Source organism: Drosophila rhopaloa, unplaced genomic scaffold (genome assembly GCF_018152115.1).
Source record: "Drosophila rhopaloa isolate 14029-0021.01 unplaced genomic scaffold, ASM1815211v1 contig_203, whole genome shotgun sequence".
NCBI classification, from domain to species: Eukaryota; Metazoa; Arthropoda; class Insecta; order Diptera; family Drosophilidae; genus Drosophila; species Drosophila rhopaloa.
In genome coordinates this window covers 2780131-2805860 of record NW_025335088.1, presented here as the reverse complement: position 1 = coordinate 2805860, position 25730 = coordinate 2780131, and the positions used below count along the sequence as shown (strand labels likewise).

Below are 25730 nucleotides of genomic sequence, written 5' to 3'. Positions count from 1 at the left end.
AGATTTCTTCTCGTCAACAAAACTATAAACTTATTAACCGATAGATAAATTGACACACTGCAATAGCTAAATAATGAATATTTTTTTATGTAGAGGATACGAAAATTCTAAGCCGTAGCGCGAAGGTTCGTTAAATTAAATTCACCTTGATTTATTGTTATAACTGACCAAGAATTGGTCTTGCTCACGTATGAGAATACAGCGGACTGCGGTATTAATCTGAACAAGACTGAGCTATTTGTAGAAGTTGTGAACGGTTTTAAAAATTATCTGACAGATAGCAGTCCAGCTGTTTGTCTTGATTATCGCAGTTATCAACTTATCATTTGTTTGACAATATTACGTTAGCACTGCGGCGTCCATCTACCTGAGAGATAAGTAGCATAAACATTTTATACCTACATAACTTAAAACAATGAAGCAATGCGCTGCATTTTGCTATCGTTTCTGTGGCAGCTATATTATATTGTTTTCCGATTTTGGCAAAACTAAAAACGTTATTCTGATATAGTAAATATTTTCATAGGAATATTTTGATAAATGGAAAAACAGCCAAATACAATTTTTTCAATTTTATATGTTTCAATTTTCTGATTGCTATGGTGACTATTTCAATGCCAGATTTAAATTTAATTAAAACTTTAATTTCATAGTATTAAAATATTACCAAATCCCAAAGAACAAAAAAAAGAATTAAAAACAACAAAGTTATACTTTTAAAATGTTTTTTTCCTATTGTTCCTATGGAAGCTATATGATATAGTCGCCAAATCCGACTCGTTTCGCCTTATTTACTACCTGGAATAGAAAGACAACTTTTGGGAAAGTTTCAAGCAGATAGCTTTAAACCTGATGGACTAGTTTGGGTGGAAACATACGGACGGACGGAAGGACAGACGGACATGGTGATGCTGATCAAGAATACATATGCTTTATGGGGTCCGAAATGTCTCCTTAACTAAATTTCTATCGGCAGTTTCCTTGGTTTTGAAACTTTCCCATGATCACGTAGGTGGCCATACTAGAGCCGTCCCAGCCAGCAACCATCACAAAAAGATCACGTCCATGACAACAACCATCACAAAAATACCAATTTGACGCTAAATTTTGTAGGAATCACCCCCACAGAGCGTGCAACAAATCAAGAGATATAAAATTGCTATGCAATCGTACTGGTATTGAAGACAGTTTCAATCAATTCCTATCCAAAGTTACCTTGGAATTAAAATTTGTTAAGTGAATGGCCACACGAATCATCGATAGTTATTCGATATTTAAATACTTGGCGCTATACAGCTTATTTTTTTCTAATAAATGAAATGAACTTTTGGTTAACCCTAACGAAAAAATTAAGCAATTTAATCTTTTGGCGTGCGCTTCTCACTGAACATTTTAAAAATTGGAGGGAAAAAATAAAAAAACCCGCAAAAGTCGATTGCAATAGTTTACATGTGAAGACAAAATAACATAAATACTATCTGGGGTGCCTCTTGTCAGAGCAAAGTGTTTCTTAGGTCAAAAATGTACAAAAAAAAAAAAAAGTGCAGCTATGAACTTTAAATTAGCAAATAATTATCAGTAAATTAAAAAACAACTGTTAAATTTAAATTGTATTGTTTTTTAATATCTTTGTATAGCGGCAGACTTGTCTTGCTAAGGTAGATGATAATATATTTTTAAGGCTCTTTCACGCAAATAAGATTTTTGAACTTTAACTACTTGTCAACAAACCCATCTGATTGACAGTACGACCGTAGCGCGCCTAATTCTGAAGAAATCTCGAAATTTTGGTCACACTGGAAACATTATAGTTTTTCCGCTAGCAAACGGTGCATAATTTAGCTCAATCCGTTCACTGTATCAATTTTTATAAAGCATTGAATAAAGAGCAAAAAAGCGGAAGGGAGTTATTTGACAACCTAATATTTACAAGCAACAATATAACTAGGATAGAAACAACAGACAAGACAAATAATATTTTTAAGCTTATTAATATCATAACCTTTAAAATCATTTTAATATCTTATAAATCTATGAATATCCCACACAGAATTACTATTATTAACAAAAAAACAGAAAATTAGCCGCAAGCAACTAGAAAAACCTCAACCAATATTGAACCCTGGCCTTAACACTTGAGGAGAAGCAAATTTTTTTTTGTTAACCAAACGCATTAACACTCGTTCCGCGAACCTAACACCCCGGACACTAGGTCCCACGACCCAAACTTATTGTAAACATTTTCCCTTTCATTAAACCAATGAGTTAGACATAAACAAATTATATATGTGTATATAGTCCACAGTACCACAAAGCCCAGTGTATATTCCAACCCCTGTTCCCACGAGAAGCAGTACAATCGCAGACATGCATCCGTGACCCAGTTTGCTGACTGAGACTCCTGTATCTTGAAGACCGGCGCCTGTTCGTCCCAGAATCTGCTTGAGTTGGTCGTTCTCTCCACTTAAAATTCTTCTTCTTGTTATCTCGTATTGTGCTTGTCTCTTCTCAAAGGATTTCCTTAGAGACTACATTTAATTTATATTCTCATAACAACTAAATAACAAAATAAAAATGTAACACCTTCTCGCCTGGCAACGAGGGCATTTAGGAAGTATGACACCGGCTAATTCTCATTTAAATTTTAAATTTTCCAAAAGCTAGACTCACCGTCTAAATATGTATGTCTGGCCAATCCCTATCCCTCTTCTTTAATCATGACTTCTACCAAGCGATAAAACTCTCACACGATGTCATGTGTACATCGGTCCCCTTCTGGGCAATTTGTGTACCAATCAACCATGTTTTTTTCCACTTGTCTGGCCCTTGGTACATGCTTCTAACTTTTTCCGCCCTCAGCTTGTCGATGCTGAATTCAGCTTATCTGGATCACTGGCCAGAACTGGGGCAGGGCCTGACTTTTTCAAGTCGCCTGCATTGGAATCACCTCATACTACCTCGTTTATTTGTTGCATTAAGGCCAACATTTCCTGCCTGATAGATGCCGCAAGGAAACCACATCGGCCTGTAGAGACGACCCCTAAGTTTCATAGGCCTGCCCCACCGCTAGAATAATGGAAGCTCTCACTTCCGATGGGAACTGGCGGTTTCCTAATCCAGATCCTGGCTCCATACCTACCGCTGAGGTGCTCTGCTCCTGTTGCCATACCTGGATCTCCTGTAGAACCTGCTGTTGCTAGCGCTGCGGCATGAAAGTCAGTTGTTGTTGGTATGCAGCTTTCGCCCGAGTCCGAGACGAATTTAATTTGGCCGAAGGCAAGGTCCTACATGTGCTGGCCCGCCTTTTGCTGTCCCTTTCGGAAACTTTTGCCGGCCTTTGAAACTGGCCCTACTTATACATATAAAAGAAAGTCTTGTTAGTTACGTGATAGTTACTTCACTTATAACTCAAGAACGGCTGAACCGATTTAGCTGAAAATTGGCAGGGAGGTAGTTTAGAGCCAGGAGAAGGACATATTATCCCGTTCGACAGCATTCCCGTTGAAGAGATAAATAATCGTGCTTTAGTTTTGATCGAAGATATGTGTTACCTCATGTGCGGTAATTTATTAATCAGGTTAGGAATGCCAGCACCATATCGTGAAAGGAATGACGCACTTAATCGAGAATTGAAACGGGAACGTGAATATGATCATCAGGTATTAGATTTAGTAGTTCAAACGAATGTACCCCTGTTGAATTACCAACAAAAGGAAGTTTATGATAGTCGAGACGTCGACATTGAACTCGTCAGGATTGCCCCTTAGAAAATGGAAATTCAATAGTAAGGCGATTTTGGCCAACATCCAGAGTGACCATTTCCTTCGCGTTGATTTCCTTGAAATCGACACAGAGAGCACGGCCAAAACTCTCGACGTGCTGTGGAAAGTGACTTCTGATGAGTTTGTCTTCTTTTCGCCCGAATTGACCTTGGGATCGTCGTTCACGAAGTGTCAGGTCCTATCCCAAATTGCCAAACTACTTGATCCAGCGGGCTTACGCGCCCCCTTCATTGTCCGGGCAAAAATGTTTATGGAAGACATTTGGCTCTATAATCTAAGATGGTACGTTGCCCACTCTCGATTTTTTTGCCAAAGATGGGTTGACTTCCTGGAAAATTAATCCGCTCTCGGTCAGATCCGCATGATATTATTTCTAGTCGTAATTCTGGTGCCAGGAAGGAGTTTCTTCACTTTATTAATATTAGGCAATTTACCAATTATTTAACATGTGTTTTAAAAATTGATTGATTACCGGCAATAAAAAGTCAAAAATATGTCTTTTATTTACTTTAAAAAAAAATCGTCATGAATTTACAGCCATTTACATTTTGAAAAAAAAGACATGGGATTTTTATAATTATTATTTTACTTGTAGATTTGTCCTCCCATCAGAATATATCTGTCTTTGGTTTTTATTTAAAATATATATGTCGGAGATAAAGGTCTTGTTGAAAAATATACAAAAGTAAAAGAAACTTTGTAACGACCCTGTTTTGGGAGGCGGTATAGCTCGCCGTGGTCAGGGTTCGAGACAGATATTTCTATTTCCTCTATAGATCGGTTTACCTCCCTTTCCCCAAGAATGACCCAGAGGGATAGAATTATAAAGTAGGCGTGTATTTCGTAGTAATTGTACAAAAGTAGTGTTTTGTCGGGTGATGACGTATACGTGAGTTGAGACTGCTTGCTTCGTTGGTTCAGCGCTCCGGAAGGGCCGAGTGGTGAACTACTTGCGGTCGGGATGTGATGCTACAGGAGCGTGTGTGAGGAACTGCTTGCCGTCGTGGGTCCGATGTTCCGGAAACGAGTGTGATGAACTGCTTGCTGTCGTAGATCTGGGAGCGTGTGTGGAGATCTGCTTGCCGTCGTAGATCCGTTGCTCCGGAAGCGAGTGTGATGAACTGCTTCGCGGTGTGTCCGTGACGCTATAGAAGCGTGTGAGATGAACTGCTTCGCGGTGTGTCCGTGACGCTATAGAAGCGTGTGAGACGAACTGCTTCGCGGTGTGTCCGTGACGCTATAGAAGCGTGTGAGAGGGACTGCTTCGCGGTGTGTCCGTGACGCTATAGAAGCGTGTGAGATCGAGTCGGCGCTGCGGGGTGGGCCGAGTGTTCGTGTTGACGTCGTAGATGGGCCGAGTGGTCGCGTTGACGCGGCGGATGGTCGGGTTGTCGCGTTGGCGCTGCGGGCGGCCGTGTGACCGTGTTGGCGCTGCGGGCGGCCGAGTGAGAACTGCTTCGTCGTGCGTATGTCGTGTACGTCGTGTACGTCGGGTTTGTAGTGTTCTGGGTCGTTGGGAACGATCTACTTGGATTTCTAGTGGGATTCGGGAATGTAGGGCATCGTTAGTTTCGGCTGCCGGGCATCGTTAGTTTTCTTTCGACCTGCCGTTTCTACATCCGTTTCGTTTCTGGGTCGGAAGCCGGAAACGTGACGTCTGGGGGAACTCACTGAGGTGGGCCTGTATTACGTAAACCGGGCCGCCTCAGTGATCACGACTGGGTCTGGGCTGATTTCAGGGAAACCACACCGGGACGCCAGTGATCCTCACCAGGTCGTAGAGCCGATTTAAAACCGCACTCTTACGGATCCTCCACCAATACCAAGACTATCTACCAGAACACTTACCCGGGTATTTCTCCTTGTTGCTGATGTTTCCTCGAAGATCGTCGGAACGCAAGAGACTCATCTGGGGTCTTGCCTCTGCTTATATAGGCCCCGTTGAGTGTGCCCAGCGCGGTCGATGTTGAGAATACCGCTATCGATAACTCGTTATCGGTTCCTCAATATAGCGATGGTACTAGGTTATCGAAGTATCGTAAGGGTTAGTGTGGCCAGACCTGGTAGTTGTTTATCGATATGTTAGTGTGACCAACGTATCTGTTTGGGCGCGCGGTTTGAACGTGTGCGCTTTTTGGCGCGTATTTTGAATGTGGTGCGGCGTAGTGAGAATAAAGAAGATAGATGTGTTTTTGGAATGTTCTTTTTTATTATTTGTGACGTCGGGTCGTCACACCCCCCCCCGCTTAAGACACTGGCGTCTCGTTGGTGTTGGTGTGTACGTGTCCGTCTCTGCCGATGCGGATGCGGGTTGTGTGGTTGTCCGAGACCACCAGTGTTGTCTTGCGGTTTCCGCTCCGCCAGGTTGCCTTCAGACGCACGACCGCTTCCTCCACGCGTTTCAGGTGCTCCTCGCGGCCCCGTGGTTTTGGCTCCCATTCCTCCTCGCTTTCCTCCGATAAGTTGATCGGCTTCACTCCGGGAAAGTCTAGAGCCGAGAGCCGCCGCGGGGTTACCCATTTTGTTTGCGGACGCTGATGATCTGCCAGTTGGTGCCTTTTTGTGCCGGTCGTTGTCCTGGGCATGGGGGGTCGTTCTTCGTTGTCCGTTGCTTGCCGTGTCGTTTCCTTTGTCGTTGATGTTGCCAATGTTTGCCGTGTTGATGTAATGGTCCTATTTGTGGTCGTAGGGGTCGCCAGCGTGTTCCGTGTCGTTGCCGTGGTTGTATTCGTGGTCGTGGGGGTTGCCAGCGTGTTCCGTGTCGTTGCCGTGGTTGTATTCGTGGTCGTGGGGGTTGCCAGCGTGTTCCGTGTCGTTGGGGTGGGTGTTGTTCCGTGTGGGTTCCGATGTGGGGCTTGTCTGCCCATCGGGGCAGCCCTGGTTGGCTTCCGGCAACCAGCTGGACCTGCCACGTCCACGGCTCCGAGTATAACTACTCGTCGCCGCTGCTGGTTGATCCTTTGCAGGTTCTCCCTGTATTTTCCCAGCTACGTATTACTCCCATTGTGGCCACTTTGTCAGTCTTCCTGGGTTCGGGTATCGACTTTCCGCTGCTTGTCGCTTGTGTGTCTGGTATTTGTAGCAAGTTTGGGGTTTTCTCGCTGATGTGTTGCTCCGTGTTGGATGTCCCCTTAGCCCCTTTCGGTTGATTCCCTGATCCGTCGGGTGCTGGTGATGGGGTCCTTGCGTGTTTTTGTGCCAGTTCTAGGAGGCGTATGATGGTTTTTTCGCTGTGGTCACCGTTCTTTATGAACTCCGACATTTGTTTTCGCATGTCTTCGCACAGTGTTTCTGGCTTGATGTCAAATTCCATTAGATAGGTTTCCAGTTGTGTTTTATTACAATTGGAGATCCAGCTTCTAGTTAGCTTGTCTGCCATTTTATCTGTGATTTGTTGAGGAAGAGGGTAAACGATCTTTGTGGTGTTTGAGGTTTCTGTCTATTTGTCCTCAATCTGTTCGGGCGCCACTGTAACGACCCTGTTTTGGGAGGCGGTATAGCTCGCCGTGGTCAGGGTTCGAGACAGATATTTCTATTTCCTCTATAGATCGGTTTACCTCCCTTTCCCCAAGAATGACCCAGAGGGATAGAATTATAAAGTAGGCGTGTATTTCGTAGTAATTGTACAAAAGTAGTGTTTTGTCGGGTGATGACGTATACGTGAGTTGAGACTGCTTGCTTCGTTGGTTCAGCGCTCCGGAAGGGCCGAGTGGTGAACTACTTGCGGTCGGGATGTGATGCTACAGGAGCGTGTGTGAGGAACTGCTTGCCGTCGTGGGTCCGATGTTCCGGAAACGAGTGTGATGAACTGCTTGCTGTCGTAGATCTGGGAGCGTGTGTGGAGATCTGCTTGCCGTCGTAGATCCGTTGCTCCGGAAGCGAGTGTGATGAACTGCTTCGCGGTGTGTCCGTGACGCTATAGAAGCGTGTGAGATGAACTGCTTCGCGGTGTGTCCGTGACGCTATAGAAGCGTGTGAGACGAACTGCTTCGCGGTGTGTCCGTGACGCTATAGAAGCGTGTGAGAGGGACTGCTTCGCGGTGTGTCCGTGACGCTATAGAAGCGTGTGAGATCGAGTCGGCGCTGCGGGGTGGGCCGAGTGATCGTGTTGACGTCGTAGATGGGCCGAGTGGTCGCGTTGACGCGGCGGATGGTCGGGTTGTCGCGTTGGCGCTGCGGGCGGCCGTGTGACCGTGTTGGCGCTGCGGGCGGCCGAGTGAGAACTGCTTCGTCGTGCGTATGTCGTGTACGTCGTGTACGTCGGGTTTGTAGTGTTCTGGGTCGTTGGGAACGATCTACTTGGATTTCTAGTGGGATTCGGGAATGTAGGGCATCGTTAGTTTCGGCTGCCGGGCATCGTTAGTTTTCTTTCGACCTGCCGTTTCTACATCCGTTTCGTTTCTGGGTCGGAAGCCGGAAACGTGACGTCTGGGGGAACTCACTGAGGTGGGCCTGTATTACGTAAACCGGGCCGCCTCAGTGATCACGACTGGGTCTGGGCTGATTTCAGGGAAACCACACCGGGACGCCAGTGATCCTCACCAGGTCGTAGAGCCGATTTAAAACCGCACTCTTACGGATCCTCCACCAATACCAAGACTATCTACCAGAACACTTACCCGGGTATTTCTCCTTGTTGCTGATGTTTCCTCGAAGATCGTCGGAACGCAAGAGACTCATCTGGGGTCTTGCCTCTGCTTATATAGGCCCCGTTGAGTGTGCCCAGCGCGGTCGATGTTGAGAATACCGCTATCGATAACTCGTTATCGGTTCCTCAATATAGCGATGGTACTAGGTTATCGAAGTATCGTAAGGGTTAGTGTGGCCAGACCTGGTAGTTGTTTATCGATATGTTAGTGTGACCAACGTATCTGTTTGGGCGCGCGGTTTGAACGTGTGCGCTTTTTGGCGCGTATTTTGAATGTGGTGCGGCGTAGTGAGAATAAAGAAGATAGATGTGTTTTTGGAATGTTCTTTTTTTATTATTTGTGACGTCGGGTCGTCACAACTTGTCGCGTCAGGAGCAAGACTAGGCGAAATGGACAAAGTTTCCCACTTACTACTAACTCTTCCACCCAGTTACGATGGTGTTATACGGTTATAGAGAGACTCTATCCGAAATCTTAGCATTTGTAAAGACCCGGCTCCTTGATCAAGAAATAAAGCTCAAAAATATGAAAAAAGCTAAAGTCCTGCAGGTAATAAAAAAAGGAGTTTAAAAATAACTTTTACAATAAAGCAGTACTAAAATTTAGAAAGAAACCGTTTAAGTCATAGGACTTAAGCCAAATACCAAATGTTTTCATTGTGGAAAATTAGGACATTTCAAAAAGGATTGTTTCCTTTTAAAAAGGCAGGGAAATTAAAACTCCGTTGCACATAGTGGAAAGGAAAGGCAGGTTCAAATGGCAGCAACAACAACAGCAGCAGCAGCAATGGCAGCACATCCGGCGTGTATCTTCGTTGAGGAAAGCAACATCAAGCCCGAATACAAATAATGTTGAGTTTATCCTAGACTCAGGGGCATCGGATCATCTCATAAATGACGAAGCTGTATTCTCCGAGTATGAGCGTTTGAAATCAAATGTGGCTATTGAGATTGCCAAACTCGGAGAATATATTTATGCTAAAGCCAAAGGAACTCTTAACCTAAGCAGCTTTGGAAATCAAATCATCCTTCAAAACGTGCTGTTCTGCAAGAATATTCCGCACAATTAATTCTCTGGTAAGAAGATGCAGGGTGCTGGGATAACCATAGAGTTCAACCCTGGAGGAAGTAAAGTATCAAAAAACGGTGAATTGGTATTTAATGGAGTCTGTGAGTACAATGTACCGATTATTAAATTTAAATTGAACAGTAAAGTATTTACAAAAAAAATTCAACTGGTGCTGAGTATCGATTGTGGCATGAACGGCCATATCAGCGTACGCAAATTTTTAGAAATAAAAGGAAAAGGTATTTTTAAAGATAACAATATTTTAAACAATGTTGAGTCAAATCATGAGTTGTGTGAGGCTTGTGTAAGTGGCAAGCAGTCTAGATTGAAATTTGAAAAATGTAAGAACAATGAAAATGTCCAACGATTATTATTTGTGGTCCATTCGGACGTCTGCGGTTCAATCACACCGCAAACCAGAGATAATAAAAATTATTATGTAGTTTTTATTGATCAGTATACACATTACTGTGCGAAATATTTAATAACTATAAGTTCTTCGTTTGTAAAGATTTTGTGGCTAAAAGTGAGGCTCACTTCAATTTTAAAGTTGTTATTTTGAATATTGATAACGGTAGGGAATACCTTTCTAATGAAATGCGAAATTTCTGTTTTGAAAAAGGCATCAGCTATCATTTAACGGTTCCTCTTACTCCACAATTAAACGGTGTATTAGAACGGATAATTCGAACAATCACCGAAAAGGCTCGCTCTATGATAAATGTAAGTGAGAAAACGAAAATTTGATGAGAAGTCGTGTATGAACCAAATGGGTATAAATTGAGGAATATGGAATCGAGGAAAAATGGACTATTTAATAAGAGGAAGTGAAGAGTTGGATTTTCCTTTGGAGGAAAATAATGAATCTGTTGATTCTGAATTAAAAGTACAACTCATTGAAAATTCCACAGATCTTGAGAATGCCGATCCAGTTGTTGTAACTGGTGATAAGTTAAAGGATAATAAGAAAAAAGATGAAATCAAACGCAGTGAAAGAATTAAAGGTAAACCAAAATTATCATATCGATTTTTGAAAAAATGTCTTATGAATACTCAAGTATGCCTAAATGATATTCCAATTACCCTTGACAAAATTAAGTTTCGTGATGACAGATCTTTTTGGGAGGATGCCATACAAGACGAGCTCAACTTCCATTTTCAAAATTATACCTGGACCTTAAACCTAGTACTCAGATCGAAAAATGAGTTCGCTAGCGTAAAAACTTTCCAGTGTGACTGCATTTTCGAGAGTTCATCAGAATTAAGTGTGTACGGTCGTACTGTCAATCAGCCGGGTTTGTTGACAAGCAGTTCAAATTCAAAAATCGTATTTGCCGCTGTACAAAGAAATTAAAAAACAATACATTTTAAATACAACAGTTGTTTTTTTTTATTTACTGATAATTATTTGCTAATTTAAAGTTTATAGCTGCACTTAGTTCTAACAAGCAATTTTTCTGAGCTTTTTATTGTGTTTTTTCAACATTTTTGACCTAAGAAACACTGCTCTGACAAGAGGCACCCCAAAAGATTAACACCCGTTGGCTCCTCCAGTGGGACTTCTCCAGCACTTCCTCTCTTTGGTCGCTTGCATTTTAGGTGGTATTTATAGCTGTCCCGCAGCGACTTGCACGTCAGCTTCCAAATATGGTCTAGACATAAATATTTTATATGTCCACGCTAACAAATATTTAATAATGTACAAATATGACTTACTATCTTTATCCATTTCCCAGGCTATTTTAAATGTTTTTTATTTGACAAATCCCACAATTCTGGGCTGGACTCCACAGATCGACGAAAACTGTTCGTCAGTCATGAGAGAGAGCGGGAGGCAAACAGCTGGCGTTGTTTTCACCTCGGTACTCAGATCGACGAAAAAATACCAGAAAAGTTCATAGCGTTGCCAGTCTGCTGAAATGAACTTTGTGTGAACCTAAGCGAAAAGATTTAAAAATTTAATCTTTTGGAGTGCGCTTCTCACTGAACATTTTAAAAAGTGGAGGGAAAAATCAAAAACCCGCAAAAGTCGATTGCAAGAGTTTACATGTGAGGACAAAATATATTAATACTATCTGGGGTGCCTTATTTTCTTAGGCAAAAAATGTACGAAAAAACACAATTAAAGTGCAGCTATGAACTTTAAATATCAGTAATTAAAAATAAACAACTGTTAAATTTAAATTGTATTGTTTTTAATTTCTTTGTACAGCGGCAGACTTGTCTTGCCAAGGTAGTTGATAATATCTTTTAAAGGCTCTTTCCCGCAAATACCATATTAAAATTTTAACTGCTTGTCAACAAACCCAGCTGATTGACAGTACTACCGTAGCACGCTTAATTTTGATGAACTTCTGAAATGTTGGTCACTCTGGAAAGATTAAAGTTTTTACGCCAGCTAACTCGTTTGTCGGTCTGAATATTAGTTAACTCAATAACATTGTAACAAAAAAATACTTTAATCCTTCCAGTGTGACCAAAATTTCGAGAGTTCATCAGATTTAAGCGTGCTTCGTTCCTACTGTCAATCAGCTGGGTTTGTTGACAAGCAGTTAAAATTCAAATATCGTATTTACGGGAAAGAGCCTTTAAAAGATATTAGCAAATACCTTGGCAAGACAAGTCTGCCGCTGTACAAAGAAATTAAAAAATACAATTTAAATTTAACAGTTGTTTTTTTTTTATTTTACTGATAATTATTTGCTAATTTAAAGTTCATAGCTGCACTTTTATTGTGTTTTTTCGTACATTCTTGACCTAAAAAACATTTTGCTCTGACAAGAGGAACCCCAGATAGTATTAATGTTATTTTGTCCTCACATGTATACTTCTGTAATCGTTTTTAGAGTTTTTCCCTTTCTTATAATGTTCAGTGAGAAGCGCACGCCAAAAGATTAAATTTTTTAATCTTTTCGCTAGGGTTCACCCAATGTTCATTTCCGCAGACTGGCAACGCTATGCAATTTTCTGGTATTTTTTCGTCGATCTGAGGATCGAGGTGAAAAAAAAACGTTGACGAAAAGTGAACGCCAGCTGTTTGCCTCTCGCTCTCTATCATGACTGGCGTACGGGCTTCGTCGATCTGAGTACTAGGCTTAAATGACAAAATTAAAATCTATAATCTCTCACCATCCCAGCTGTTCTGTGTTATTGGTTTTTGTGGTTCCTCCCGAAACACAAGAACGAAGTCGAAGTGTTTCAAATTATTTTTTTCGGCCTAACTAATTTTTTGTACTATTTTGTATGGTTATGTCATTTCTTTTTAAATTTGTTTGATTCCGGTGATGGTTATACAACAAAAATCGTATCAGAGTGGCTTAAAAATAAAACCCAATCTGAACTTTTGCTTACAACACTCTTTATTGCCGTTTATGGATGGTGAATGTTGGATCGGCGGCAATAACATAACAATGGGAAAAAGTGCTTTTTAGATTAGTATGTCTCAAATATCTTTATTATTTTCGATTTATCTTCGATTTTCGTGCGTAACGTTCATCTCTCACAACCAACAAAAACGAACAAGTGGCAATTGAAGGCGGGAAGATGTGGAAATAAACGTAGGCTGAACTTGCTAGTAACAATAATACCGAGTTATTTTTGTAATCTTTACTCATGTTTTTTTTTCCGATTTTGTTAGTTTTCGTTTGCAAAGAAAAACAAAGAAAGATTTTTCCGACAGTTTGGCGTGATTGCGTTATCTCTTATAACGTTCGAAAACTCGCGTAAGTGTAACTAGGCTGTTAGAATCACATTTCGATGTTTCTTCGATAATCGATGTATCGATAGACGTCATGTGGTACTTCCACCTCTAATTAGTACGTGCCTGCGTTGTGGTGTTCTGTACGGCTTTTGATTTTGTAAATTCTTTACATCACTTTGTAGACAAACAGTTATTGACAAACTTTTGGTAAAGCATAAAAATATACTTGATTATAAAACCGTCATCTTTAATTTGGGAAATTTGCTATTTGTTTGCTGATATGAGATCTAATGCACTATAATGAAGCGTCCATTTCCAGCATTGCCAGGTGAAAGTAAATTGTTGAGTGTATAGAGTATTTCAAGTAATTTGGTATTTTGCATTTTAAAGGAACCGCACAGTAGTATACACAACTATATGGTATTTTTACACCCTTCCAAATGGCAATAAAAATTTTGTACCGACGATAATTTAAAAAATGTATAAGCTTGCATGTATAATATTTTTTTTAACAACCTAACGGAAAACTTACCTACAGTTTTCCGAGTTCTTTTGAGCAAAATTAAAACCCTTGCCGATTGTTAATACGACCGATCAGGATTTTGGTAGAGAGAATTGATTGCTAAACAATTTTAGGTGTTTCTAATTTATTTCAATTTCTAGTTTGCAGGTGAACTTGGTTACATGATAATAATGCATTCTTAACTCCTTGCTACAATAAAACAAATATCATTATTGCCGGTACTATTAATTTTCTGATTATAATATGGAATGTTCAGAAATCGTGGGTTCTACCTTTTCTTCGGGAGATCAAGTATCTGCATCTGATGATCTAAATGCAGCGCAGATCCTCCAACCCGACTGTGTCAATAGAAATTTCATGGACATAGAGGACAATGTTGACCGCCACGCGGCCAACAACTTGTCCGGATTTCGTTGGAAGCGGGTTCTTAACCCAACAGGACCACAGCCGCGTCCTAGGCATGGGCACCGCGCTATAAATATCAAAGAGCTTATGGTCGTTTTTGGCGGCGGAAATGAAGGAATTGTTGACGAATTGCACGTCTATAACACAGGTAATTTAATTCAAAACGATATCAATTTCAAGCATTTATATTGTAACACTAACTTCGAAGAAGGTAGGTAAACACCGTACCTTTTACATCTCGATAAGTAATATAAACTCAACTATTCAAAAAGATTATTTAAAAGGATTCAAGGGGCTCTTACTTGTCCTGAGTTTTATAAAAATAAATATTAGGTTATAAAATCTTTAAAAAAGGCAATTGATTTTGTTACTTTTATTCTTAAATAGTTCAATATGTCCAAACCATTTTTCACAAATTTCGATCGGAGAAATATATTTGAAGAAATTGTTTTGAAAGTTGCTCCTTTGACGTTAGGTTAGACTGACACGTCTCATGCAATCTATCAGAAAAAGTCAAAAGCCAGTTCTATTAATATTTTTACACATTTTCAATATGACTTAATCCACTGATCGAACAAAGGTTTTAAAGGCCAAAAAAAACAGCACTTTTGTGATCTTATTTTTTAGTATTGGCATGTTGAGCCATTTGTTTTTTATACATTTTTTATATTGTAATTTTAAGAATCTTAAAATAAAAAAACAAAAAGTGGTTTGCGGTGAACAAAATTGTGCATCTCGGGGTCTTTATATATATATATTATCCAGTTCATTGAAATAGCAGTCAAAGTAAGCAATTAAATAAATGTAATATATTTTAAAATATCATATAAATATTCTATTCAAATACAATTCGTCTGTGATCTTGTTTTTTGTTGAATAGTCTTTATTAGCTATCACAGTCTCACACCTAAGTGGCATGGTATCCACCAAATCTTGACAATGCTTGAGGGGAATCTGGCCCCATGCCTCCAGCACAAATTGCAAAAGCTACGGCGTAGAAGTCGGGGATTTCTGTGATACGTAGTGCTTGGTGTCCCCCATAAGTCATATTGTCTTGATCCTTTCCCGCCAAATAAAACCAGTTTGGACTTATCTGTCTAAAGGATATTACGCCATTTGAATAGTGGTCAGTTCAAAAGTCTTTGGGCGAACTCCAACCTGGCTTTTATATGACTTATACCAAGTAATGGCAGCTTCCGTGGACTTCGCGCATTCAATTTTTTCTCAAGAAGTCGCCGGCGAATAGCCACATCACTGATAACCAAGCTAATCACCGCTTTTATATCCCTAGAGGGTGCAAAAGGATTAGCTTCGCTGAAGCGTACTATGTGTCGGTTTTCTACAATTGTGGTTTGTGCGAATCCCACCTTGTTTTTCATGGTTCGGTTCATATTTTATGGCATTAGAAACCATCTTGGCAGAACATTTCATTTTTTTTCTCGCTTGGTGCAGTGAGGTCCTCTACCCACTAAAATCAAATTTTTTGCACAGTAAATGTGTATAGTTGTATTAACTATAATAACGAACTTAATTAAACTCACTTTTCATAAAATTTGCAAAACAAAAGCAAAAACTGCTATTTCGGTGAATAGCCAAAACGATTTGCACGTGTGAAAAATATCAAGATAACAAAAAAATACAGTAAATCTAAAAGAACTTTCGCTTGTTTCTTATCTCTAATTTTTATTTTACAAAAACAATATGCAAAAGACAAACTAACAAAAAGGAATATGCAAAAGAATCCTTTTAGAGTTGTTCTTCTTCTTTCTTCTTCTTTCGGCGAACACCGCTGTATGTAAATATTTACCTCCAAACTCTCATTTTCACTTGAACTTGTATTCTTCAAAATTATTTAATCTATCTACAATTACCAAGTAACAAATCGAATGGCTCTCCTAATAGCCAAATGCCCGCAATGAAGAATTAAATTGCTATTGTAAAATTGCAGTAAAGCCTATCATAAGTTCATTAAAAAATTAAATCGCGAATTCTTCACACCATCAGGAAAAAACCGTTATTTTTGTTGTGGCTAACGTTTTGATATGGGAAGCCTTAAATGAATTCATCGAAAATAAATTAGACGGCGAATTCTTCAGAATTCGTTTACATTATTCTAAGCACAAATAACCCATACCTTAAATTAATTTAACTTAGTGGTTTTATATATTTTTGCAGCTGTACAAATTCTGTCAAGTAAACCGGTCAAATCGTACTTAAACAAGGCATTAACTTAAACTTAACTTCGTCATTATTTTAATAAAAATGTAATTTTTTTTTACATATAGCACTTGTTATTGAGGAAGAATTTGTTGTCCCTAGCCTTTTAAATCATAGTAGAGAATATTATAATTTAAATCAGAAGTTTACACCGTAGTGGATGGAACATTTCCGATTACAAGGTAGCATGATCATGATAAAAGACAATAGAAAAATAGGCAAACCTTTGTTGTTTTCTAACGTTCAATATAAATATAATTAAAAATGTGTTATTAATTGTAAACAAGCCAATCTTTATATTTATATATATAATATTTTTGTAAGCGTATTACCGTTGAAAATTTAAAAGTATTGCTATTTTCTGTTTTATTTTATTGTAGTTACAAATCAATGGTACGTGCCCGTGCTCAAGGGGGATGTGCCGAACGGTTGCGCTGCTTATGGATTTGTTGTAGAAGGAACTCGAATGTTTGTCTTTGGGGGAATGATCGAATACGGAAAATATTCTAATGAGCTCTATGAGCTACAGGCCACAAAATGGGAGTGGAGAAAAATGTATCCAGAATCACCGGACAGTGGGTTGCCGCCCTGTCCTCGCTTGGGGCACAGCTTTACAATGGTTGGTGAAAAAATATTTCTGTTTGGCGGACTAGCAAATGAATCGGACGATCCAAAAAACAATATTCCAAAGTAAGTCATATCTTGTCTATTTTCTGAAGAAATGCACTTTTATGATTTTAAATTCTTTATTGTAGATATTTAAACGACTTGTACATACTGGATACTCGAGGAGTTCACAGTCATAATGGAAAGTGGATAGTACCTAAAACGTATGGCGACAGTCCTCCACCAAGAGAGTCTCACACAGGCATTTCGTTTGCAAGTAAAGTTACTGGTAATTTAAACCTCTTAATTTATGGAGGAATGAGTGGATGTCGGCTGGGAGATTTGTGGTTGTTAGATACAGGTAGCTGTAGTATACGCGTCTACTTTCCGTATTTTCTATATTTGTGTATTAATATTCTCAGATTCAATGACATGGTCCAAGCCGAGAACTCTAGGGCCAGCGCCTTTACCACGTTCGTTACACAGTTCCACAATGATTGCGAACAAAATGTATGTGTTCGGTGGCTGGGTTCCATTGGTGATTAATGATTCCAAGTCGACGACAGAACGGGAATGGAAATGTACAAATACTCTAGCAGTTCTTGACTTAGGTACGTACATTTTAAGTTAATTAATTATAAGAATCGATAATATAGCAAAAGACAAACAAAATGTGTTGTAAATATGCAACCTTCAAAACTTTTTTTTACGATAAAGTTTATATAAAAAAACGAACTGAAGGAGAAATTGCACAGCCTATAAAGTCTATTTATTCTTAATCAGCATCAGCGGGAGAGTTGATCTGTCCGCTTTGCAAACTAGTCTCTTGGTTTTAAAACTATCTGGGTGAAACATTATTTTTATTTCAGCTAGTATAGGAAAGGGCCAGATAATAACAAATGAGCAACCTTATAACGCCAATTTTAAATATGCAAGGATAGAGTCCGAGATATAGTCGATATTAATTTTTGCAGACTTATAAAAATGTCAAATAGCTGCCATATAAACGAAACGAAAAATGTATTTCTTATTTGTTGTTTGCCGTAAAAATCGATAAATATTCGTTTTAAAGAATCTTTTATTTTTGTAATATTCGTAAGGATTTTGCTTGCCGAATTTTGCTTCCTTGCTTGTTATAATACAACGATTATATTAACTATTAAAACTTTAAGTGCGTTTTTCTATAAACCATGTTTTTTTAAACGGCCGGACTTCTGACCCTAGCAAATCCTAATTGATCGTTTTGATTAGTTTTGTTCATTTCGCAAAATTAATTTTAAAATGTTTCCATGCTTATGAACCAATGAGTCCAAATAGGCCAGCCTTCTATCGTCTTCGTTTTCCAATGTGAATTTGTATTTTTTATTAAAAGAGTTTAAAGCGTCAAGTGTATGTTGTATTTCGTCTTCTTTAACTATTGCGAATAAATCATCCACTTACTTCGTCAAATGTTTTGGTTTCTGTCCTATTTTTTTCAAAGTATTGTCTAATAGCTCTTCCTTTACTATGTTCCCATTGGCATTAATTTTAGTTATGTGTATATCGCCCTTGAATTTAAAATATCTGTTCTACTGAATGTTCTTTATTTTTCTTTAACTGTGTTGCAAGATTTATGACTACATCAAACGATATTAATATTGTATCATCAATGATGTACGTATTGTTAATTTTTTCTTGAAATTCCACTGAGTATTTGATGTTGTAGATAGTCCATCATGATGTTTTTTAATGTATAAACCCATAAGCCTTAAGGAAGTCCCTTCTTTGTGGATTTGTGGTAGTCCTTATATGCATGGTGGTAATGTTGTTGTTGTAACTAACTTATTCCTTTCGGTCCGTAAAATAAAATGTTTTTTTAACAATTAATAAAAAAAAAAGCAATAGATATTTTTACTATCCGTTTTTTTTTATCATTTGTTTATTAAACTTAAAGGAGTACATAAAATAAATTAAAAAAAAAAAATTAGTTTTCATTAAGTTATTCATTCTTATAAAAAAGGGGGGGAAAAAGAGGCCGTGTCCGCGTCGCCATGATATCTATGCTTGTAGTTATCTGAAAAATTAAACAATGATAGATTCTTAATGAGTACGAAATTTTTTTTTTTCATGAAATGGCGGCAACTCAAAGAAAAAAGTCGATTTTTATACCCTTGCAGAGGGTATTATAATTTTGGTCAAAAGTGTGCAACGCAGTGAAGGAGGCATCTCCGACCCTATAAAGTATATATATTCTTGATCAGGATCACCTCCTGAGTTGATATAGCCATGTCCGTCTGTCCGTCTGTCTGTCCGTCTGTCTGTTTCTACGCGAACTAGTCTCTCAGTTTTAAAGATATCGAATTGGAACTTTGCACACACCCTTCTTTCCTTTGCACGCAGTATATAAGTCGGAACGGCCGGGATCGGGCGACTATATCCTATAGCTGTCATATAACTGAACGATCGGAAATGCCATAACTTTGGTGTTTGTAAAGTTAGGAAGTTGAGATTTTCTATAGGTTTTATTTTTGGCCAATCAATCTGACCTACCGAATTTCATAAGGATCGGCCGACTATATCCTATAGCTGCCATATAACTGATTGATCGGAAATGCAATAACTTTGGTGTTTGTAAAGTTAGAAAGTTGGGATTTTCTATGGGTTTTATATTTGGCCAATCAATCCGACCCACCCAATTTCATTAGGATCGGCCGACTATATCCTATAGCTGCCATATAACTGATTTATCGGAAATGCCATAACTTTGGTGTTTGTAAAGTTAGAAAGTTGGGATTTTCTACAGGGGTTATATTTGGCCAATCAATCCGACCTACCAAATTTCATAAGGATCGGCCGACTATATCCTATAGCTGCCATATAACTGAACGATTGGAAATGCCATAACTTTGGTGTTTTTAAAGTTAGGAAGTTGGGATTTTTTATGAGTATTAAGAATGCATCATAGGAATAATTTTGGAGAATATAATTATAGAGTATTCTGCAAGGGTATATCAACTTCGGCTCCGCCCGAAGTTAGCTTTCCTTTCTTGTTTTTCTTGAAATTCCACTGAGTATTTGATGTTGTAGATAGTCCATCATGATGTTTTTTAATGTATAAACCCATAAGCCTTAAGGAAGTCCCTTCTTTGTGGATTTGTGGTAGTCCTTATATCCATGGTGGTAATGTTGTTGTAACTAACTTACTCCTTTCGGTCCGTAAAATAAGTCCACTTGTAAAAAGATTTTCCACTAATTTATTGTTTTTAGTTTGAAGTCTCCTTTCGTAAGATCCGATATGTGTCCTTATTCCGAACATAATTTTTTTGATTGTAAGTATCCTATCCATAACAACTGTGTGGTTTCCTTTGTCAGAAGTTAGAATTAGTATATCATCATTTTCTCTTAAAAATGTATGTATCCACTGCAAGTTAAGGTCAAAATCGGGCAGTTTTTAAAAATTTGTATTGGCAATATGAATTGTCTCAGTAAAATTTTAATAATAATATAACATTTAACATTATGTGCACAAAATTGCATCCAAAAATATTGAAAAGTGAGTGAGTGAATCAATCTCCGGCGGCACCTCGAAAAAAAGGTGGTTTGCGGTGTACATCGTAACTAATCACAGAATCATCTGAATTTAAAAAATCAAATTTCATTACTTATAGGAAAAATTTCCACAGTAACGCTGTCGGGTTATTACTTTTAAATTTTTTTTCCGATTTTTAAAGGGAATTGAAAGTCAAAAACCTCGAATTTCGCCTAAAAAGCGTATTAAAATTTGGGACACCCAAAAATCGAATACAAAACGAAATAACTTACCGAAGTTCAACTGCCATAACTTCGGAAATTTAACTCGGATCTATCAAAAATTTTAACCAATATTCAAATGTTTTGCATTCAAAAATAAATGCAAATCAAAAAATTGACGGTAAAAGTTGTGCCTGTCTGTCTGTTTCTACGCGAATTAGTCTCTCAGTTTTAAAGATATTGAATTGAAACTTTGCACTCACCCTTCGTTCCTTTGCACGCAGTATATAAGTCGGAACGGCCAGGATCGGCCGACTATATCCTATAGCCGCCATATAACTGATTGATCGGAAATTCCATAACTTTGGTGTTTGTTAAGTTAGGAAGTTGGGATTTTCTATGGGTTTTATATTTGGCGAATCAATCCGACCTACAAATTTCATAAGGATCGGCCGACTATATCCTATAGCTGCCATATAACTGAACGATTAAAAATGCCATAACTTTGGTGTTTTTAAAGTTAGGAAGTTGGGAGTTTTTATGAGTATTAAGAATGCATCATATGAATAATTTTGGAGAATATAATTTACACAATATTCCGCAAGGGTATATCAACAACTTCGGCTCCGCCCAAAGTTAGCTCTCCTTTCTTGCTTTCCCATTATTTCGAACATGTTTATTTTAGTTTCATCAGACCACTGGACATTATTCCAATATTGGCGTTCTAGGTGTCGCTTTGCCAAAACCCTTTTCAATATTTTTTTTTGCTTAGCAGTGGATCTTTTTTAGCTGAATGTGCTTTTAATTCTCTTTTTATCAGCCTGTTTTCTATTGTTCGAGTAGAAACTGATGCCTGCAACATAGTTTTGAATTTCTTCTATGTAAGAAATCCTTTTTTGATGTCCGAATCAACAACTCGTCAAACTTTTGGGTTGTAGCTCTCATTCTACCTCGGTTCTCCTTTGTCTCTGTGAAATGAATTACAGAGAACACTTTTTTTTTGAGCAATTCATTATTTGATATACGTTCATTGTTTTTTCTTCATCTTTAAGTCTTTAAAAAATAAATCTTTCTTTAGCTGTGCAGTGCACCCCGCGACCCATTCTTTACTTAAAAGTCGAAGTTGAAATCAGATTTTAACCAAATTTGTAATTTTGTGCTAAATTTACCTTAAAGTAACGTTATCAGTATTACAAGTTAAGTTGGTTGTAAGCTTAGAGCTTTTTTGCGTATTTAGCAATTAGGTTTGAAGTGCCAAATAAAATGTCGTTTCTATTATTTTTTTGACCACTGTAGTATAGAAGATGTGTTCCAAAGTAAACAGGACTTTAAAAAAAACAACAAATGGTTTTTTTGGCAAATCAATTTATTTCATCTTTGCAATATTCGGGCCTAACTCGTTGAATACGGCGCACCAAACGCTTCAAAACTCCAAGGTAGAATACCGAATTAACGTTTTGAACGGGTGGAACAAATTCTTTGTGGACAATACCCTTGGATTCATTCGTCAGTCAATTTGTGCGGAACAAACCGTGCACACACCTTTCGTAAGCACAAATGATTGGTCAAAATGCGATAAATCGATGTTTTAGAGATGTTCAATTCCATTTCCATGAATTTCAATGCTGATGAATGCAGTTTCGATGGAATTTTGGGTGATCACGAATTTTGATTGGGCCACATGTTGATCGCCAAATAGGTCCTCACGACCCCTTTGAAAACCGTGAAACCACTCGTGCACTCTGCTACGGGATAGGCAATCATCGCCATAAACTTGTTTCAACAATCAAAACGTTTCGATAAAAGTTGTACCAATTTTAAAACAAAATTTAATGTTGGCTCTTTGTTCAAAGCACATTTGCGATAACACTGGCACTTAAAACGCAATAACTTCACTTCCAATCGATGAAATGTCATGAATTGTCGATAAAAGATTCTAACGCACCAGTCGACATATAAATGGCGTCACCAGAGGGCGCTAGATTCAAAAAGTCCTGTTTTCTTTGGAACACACCTTGTATATTAAGTCTTATAGCTGGCATTGGAACGATTTGACATAGTTTCATTGATTTTAAATACATGTGCATAAAAATTGAAAAATAGAATAATTTGTTATAAAAGCTGCAAGGGTATGTAAACTACGGCTTCCCGAAGTTTGCCTTCCTGTTCTTTTTATACCCTTGCAGAGAGTATTATAATTTCAGTCAAACGTTTGCAACGCAGTGAAGGAGAGTCTATCTAGCCCTGTCCGTCCGCCCGTTTCTACGCAAACTAGCTATCTGCTTTAAGGGGGTCTTCTAGTCTAGAGGCTCGAATTTCGACCTTTTTTTAACAATTAATAAAAAAAAAGCAATAGATATTTTTACTATCCGTTTTTTTATCATTTGTTTATTAAACTTAAAGGAGTACATAAAATAAATAAAAACAAGAAAGGAAAGCTAACTTCGGGCGGAGCCGAAGTTGATATACCCTTGCAGAATATTCCATAAATTATATTCTCCAAAATTATTCATATGATGCATTCTTAATACTCATAAAAAGTCCCAACTTCCTAACTTTACAAACACCAAAGTTATGGCATTTCCGATCAATCAGTTATATGGCGGCTATAGGATATAGTCGTCCGATCCTTACGAAATTCGGTAGGTCGGATTGATTAGCCAAAAATAAAACCCATAGAAAATCTCAACTTCCTAACTTTAAAAACACCAAAGTTATGGCTTTTCCGATCGTTCAGTTATATGGCAGCTATATGATATAGTCGCCCGATCCGGCTCGTTCCGACTTATATACTACCTGCAATAGAAAGACAACTTTTGGGAAAGTTTCAAGCAGATAGCTTTAAAACTGAGGGACTAGTTTGCGTAGAAACGGACGGACAGACGGACAGACGGACATGGCTAGATCGACTCTCCTGGTGATGCTGATCAAGAATATATATACTTTATAGGGTCGGAAATGTCTCCTTCACTGCGTTGCAAACTTTTGACTGAAATTATAATACCCTCTGCAAGGGTATAAAAAAAAAATTAGATTTCATTAAGTTATTCATTCTTATAAAAAAGGGGGGGAAAAAAGAGGCCGTGTCCGCGTCGCCATGATATCTATGCTTGTAGTTATCTGAAAAATTAAACAATGATAGATTCTTAATGAGTACAAATGTCGCTACATATGTCGCATGAAGCACCAAAACATGAATCTTTCCAAATCGTATTTTTTATGCATTCCTTTATAAGGGTAAAAGCGCGTGACAATCGGACGTCTATATCCTATAGCTCCCATAGGAACAATAGGGTGAAATCGGTTAAAATTTAATGATTTTTAGGATATTTCGCGCAGTATATAAGCTATTGACATGAATCTTTCCAAATCGTATTTTTTTATGCATACCTTGATTAGGGTAAAAGCGCTTGCCGTTTGGACGTCTATATCTTATAGCTTCCGTAGGAAAAATTGTTAAAGGCTGCGAAAGTATCCCCTTTTTTCTATTTTTATATGACATTTTTGCAGTATAAAAGCAATTTAAAAAAAAAATAAAACCCATAGAAAATCTCAACTTCCTAACTTTAAAAACACCAAAGTTATGGCTTTTCCGATCGTTCAGTTATATGGCAGCTATATGATATAGTCGCCCGATCCGGCTCGTTCCGACTTATATACTACCTGCAATAGAAAGACAACTTTTGGGAAAGTTTCAAGCAGATAGCTTTAAAACTGAGGGACTAGTTTGCGTAGAAACGGACGGACGGACGGACAGACGGACAGACGGACATGGCTAGATCGACTCTCCTGGTGATGCTGATCAAGAATATATATACTTTATAGGGTCGGAAATGTCTCCTTCACTGCGTTGCAAACTTTTGACTGAAATTATAATACCCTCTGCAAGGGTATAAAAAAAAAATTAGATTTCATTAAGTTATTCATTCTTATAAAAAAGGGGGGAAAAAAGAGGCCGTGTCCTCGTCTCCATGATATCTATGCTTGTAGTTATCTGAAAAATTAAACAATGATAGATTCTTAATGAGTACAAATGTCTCTACATATGTCGCATGAAGCACCAAAACATGAATCTTTCCAAATCGTATTTTTTATGCATTCCTTTATAAGGGTAAAAGCGCGTGACAATCGGACGTCTATATCCTATAGCTCCCATAGGAACAATAGGGTGAAATCGGTTAAAATTTAATGATTTTTAGGATATTTCGCGCAGTATATAAGCTATTGACATGAATCTTTCCAAATCGTATTTTTTTATGCATACCTTGATTAGGGTAAAAGCGCTTGCCGTTTGGACGTCTATATCTTATAGCTTCCGTAGGAAAAATTGTTAAAGGCTGCGAAAGTATCCCCTTTTTTCTATTTTTATATGACATTTTTGCAGTATAAAAGCAATTTAAATCAAACGATGCAAATCTAGTTTATTTATGAATACCTTATTCCTTTCGCTACTTTTTCAGTTTTAGCAATTTCGGCAAAGTCTGCAAGTTTATTAAAACTTCGGCTTGCCGAAGTTAGCTTTCGTCCTCGTTTTTAAGATATTTTGTTATTAATTCTTAAAAAAAAACATTTATAAAATTCTTTAAAATAACCAGAATAAAAAAAATATAATGTGAATCATTTAAGTATTATTTAATTAAATGCTTTTGATAACCTGTACAGTTCAGTTTATATACACTTTTAAAGTTTTTGATAGTTATAAAACTGGGTACCATTGGTATGACACTTTATAGAGTTCGAAATGTCTTTTTCACTGCAATGCAAACTTTGGCTTGAAACTACAACACCATACCCTCTCCAACCCTACGAAAATATCCGGAACTTTCTGTTATATTAATAATATTCGGAAAGCGAAAGAGGTAAATAGTAAGCCACACATAAAGAGAGTAGTAATTTTGCGTTTAAATTGATCGAAAAGATTCAGTCCTAGAATTTTGTTTAAGTAGCATGTGACTGACATTTTTGTTTTGTTTGGCCGAAATTGTTGCAGCGGGTGTTGATACAGGAAGAGTTAAGCCACTAGATTTATTTTAGGGTTTGTAACTAGTAAA

At 38.1% G+C, this 25730-nt stretch overlaps 3 protein-coding genes across 10 annotated transcripts in view; 1 reads left to right on the top strand and 2 right to left on the bottom strand.

Annotated features, from left to right (window-relative positions):
* The window catches only part of LOC108041730 (plasma membrane calcium-transporting ATPase 2), a 59751-nt gene extending 59521 nt beyond the window's left edge, over positions 1-230 (bottom strand). Inside the window, exon 1 of the mRNA XM_044460584.1 lies at positions 146-230. The gene's annotated coding sequence lies outside the window, so the exon portion shown is untranslated. The remainder of the gene's footprint in view (positions 1-145) is intronic.
* Positions 231-6028: 5798 nt separating this feature from the next.
* On the bottom strand, positions 6029-6649 carry LOC123037884 (integumentary mucin C.1-like). Its single transcript, XM_044460660.1, has one exon. It carries the CDS (start codon positions 6647-6649, stop codon positions 6029-6031), a length of 621 nt encoding a protein of 206 aa, XP_044316595.1.
* Positions 6650-13300: 6651 nt separating this feature from the next.
* The window catches only part of LOC108040159 (host cell factor), a 28724-nt gene continuing 16294 nt past the window's right edge, over positions 13301-25730 (top strand). For 3 of the 8 annotated variants that reach the window (XM_044460569.1, XM_044460570.1, XM_044460563.1), the window contains exons 1-5: positions 13301-13406; positions 13863-14275; positions 16725-17034; positions 17100-17311; positions 17373-17561. In XM_044460569.1, the coding sequence (XP_044316504.1) occupies positions 13966-14275; positions 16725-17034; positions 17100-17311; positions 17373-17561 (1021 nt within the window). In that variant the 5' untranslated portion in view covers positions 13301-13406; positions 13863-13965. Of the gene's footprint in view, positions 13528-13589; positions 13620-13693; positions 13805-13862; positions 14276-16724; positions 17035-17099; positions 17312-17372; positions 17562-25730 lie in introns of those variants that run through there. The other 5 variants (XM_044460564.1, XM_044460568.1, XM_044460565.1 and 2 more) reach the window with 5 other exon arrangements.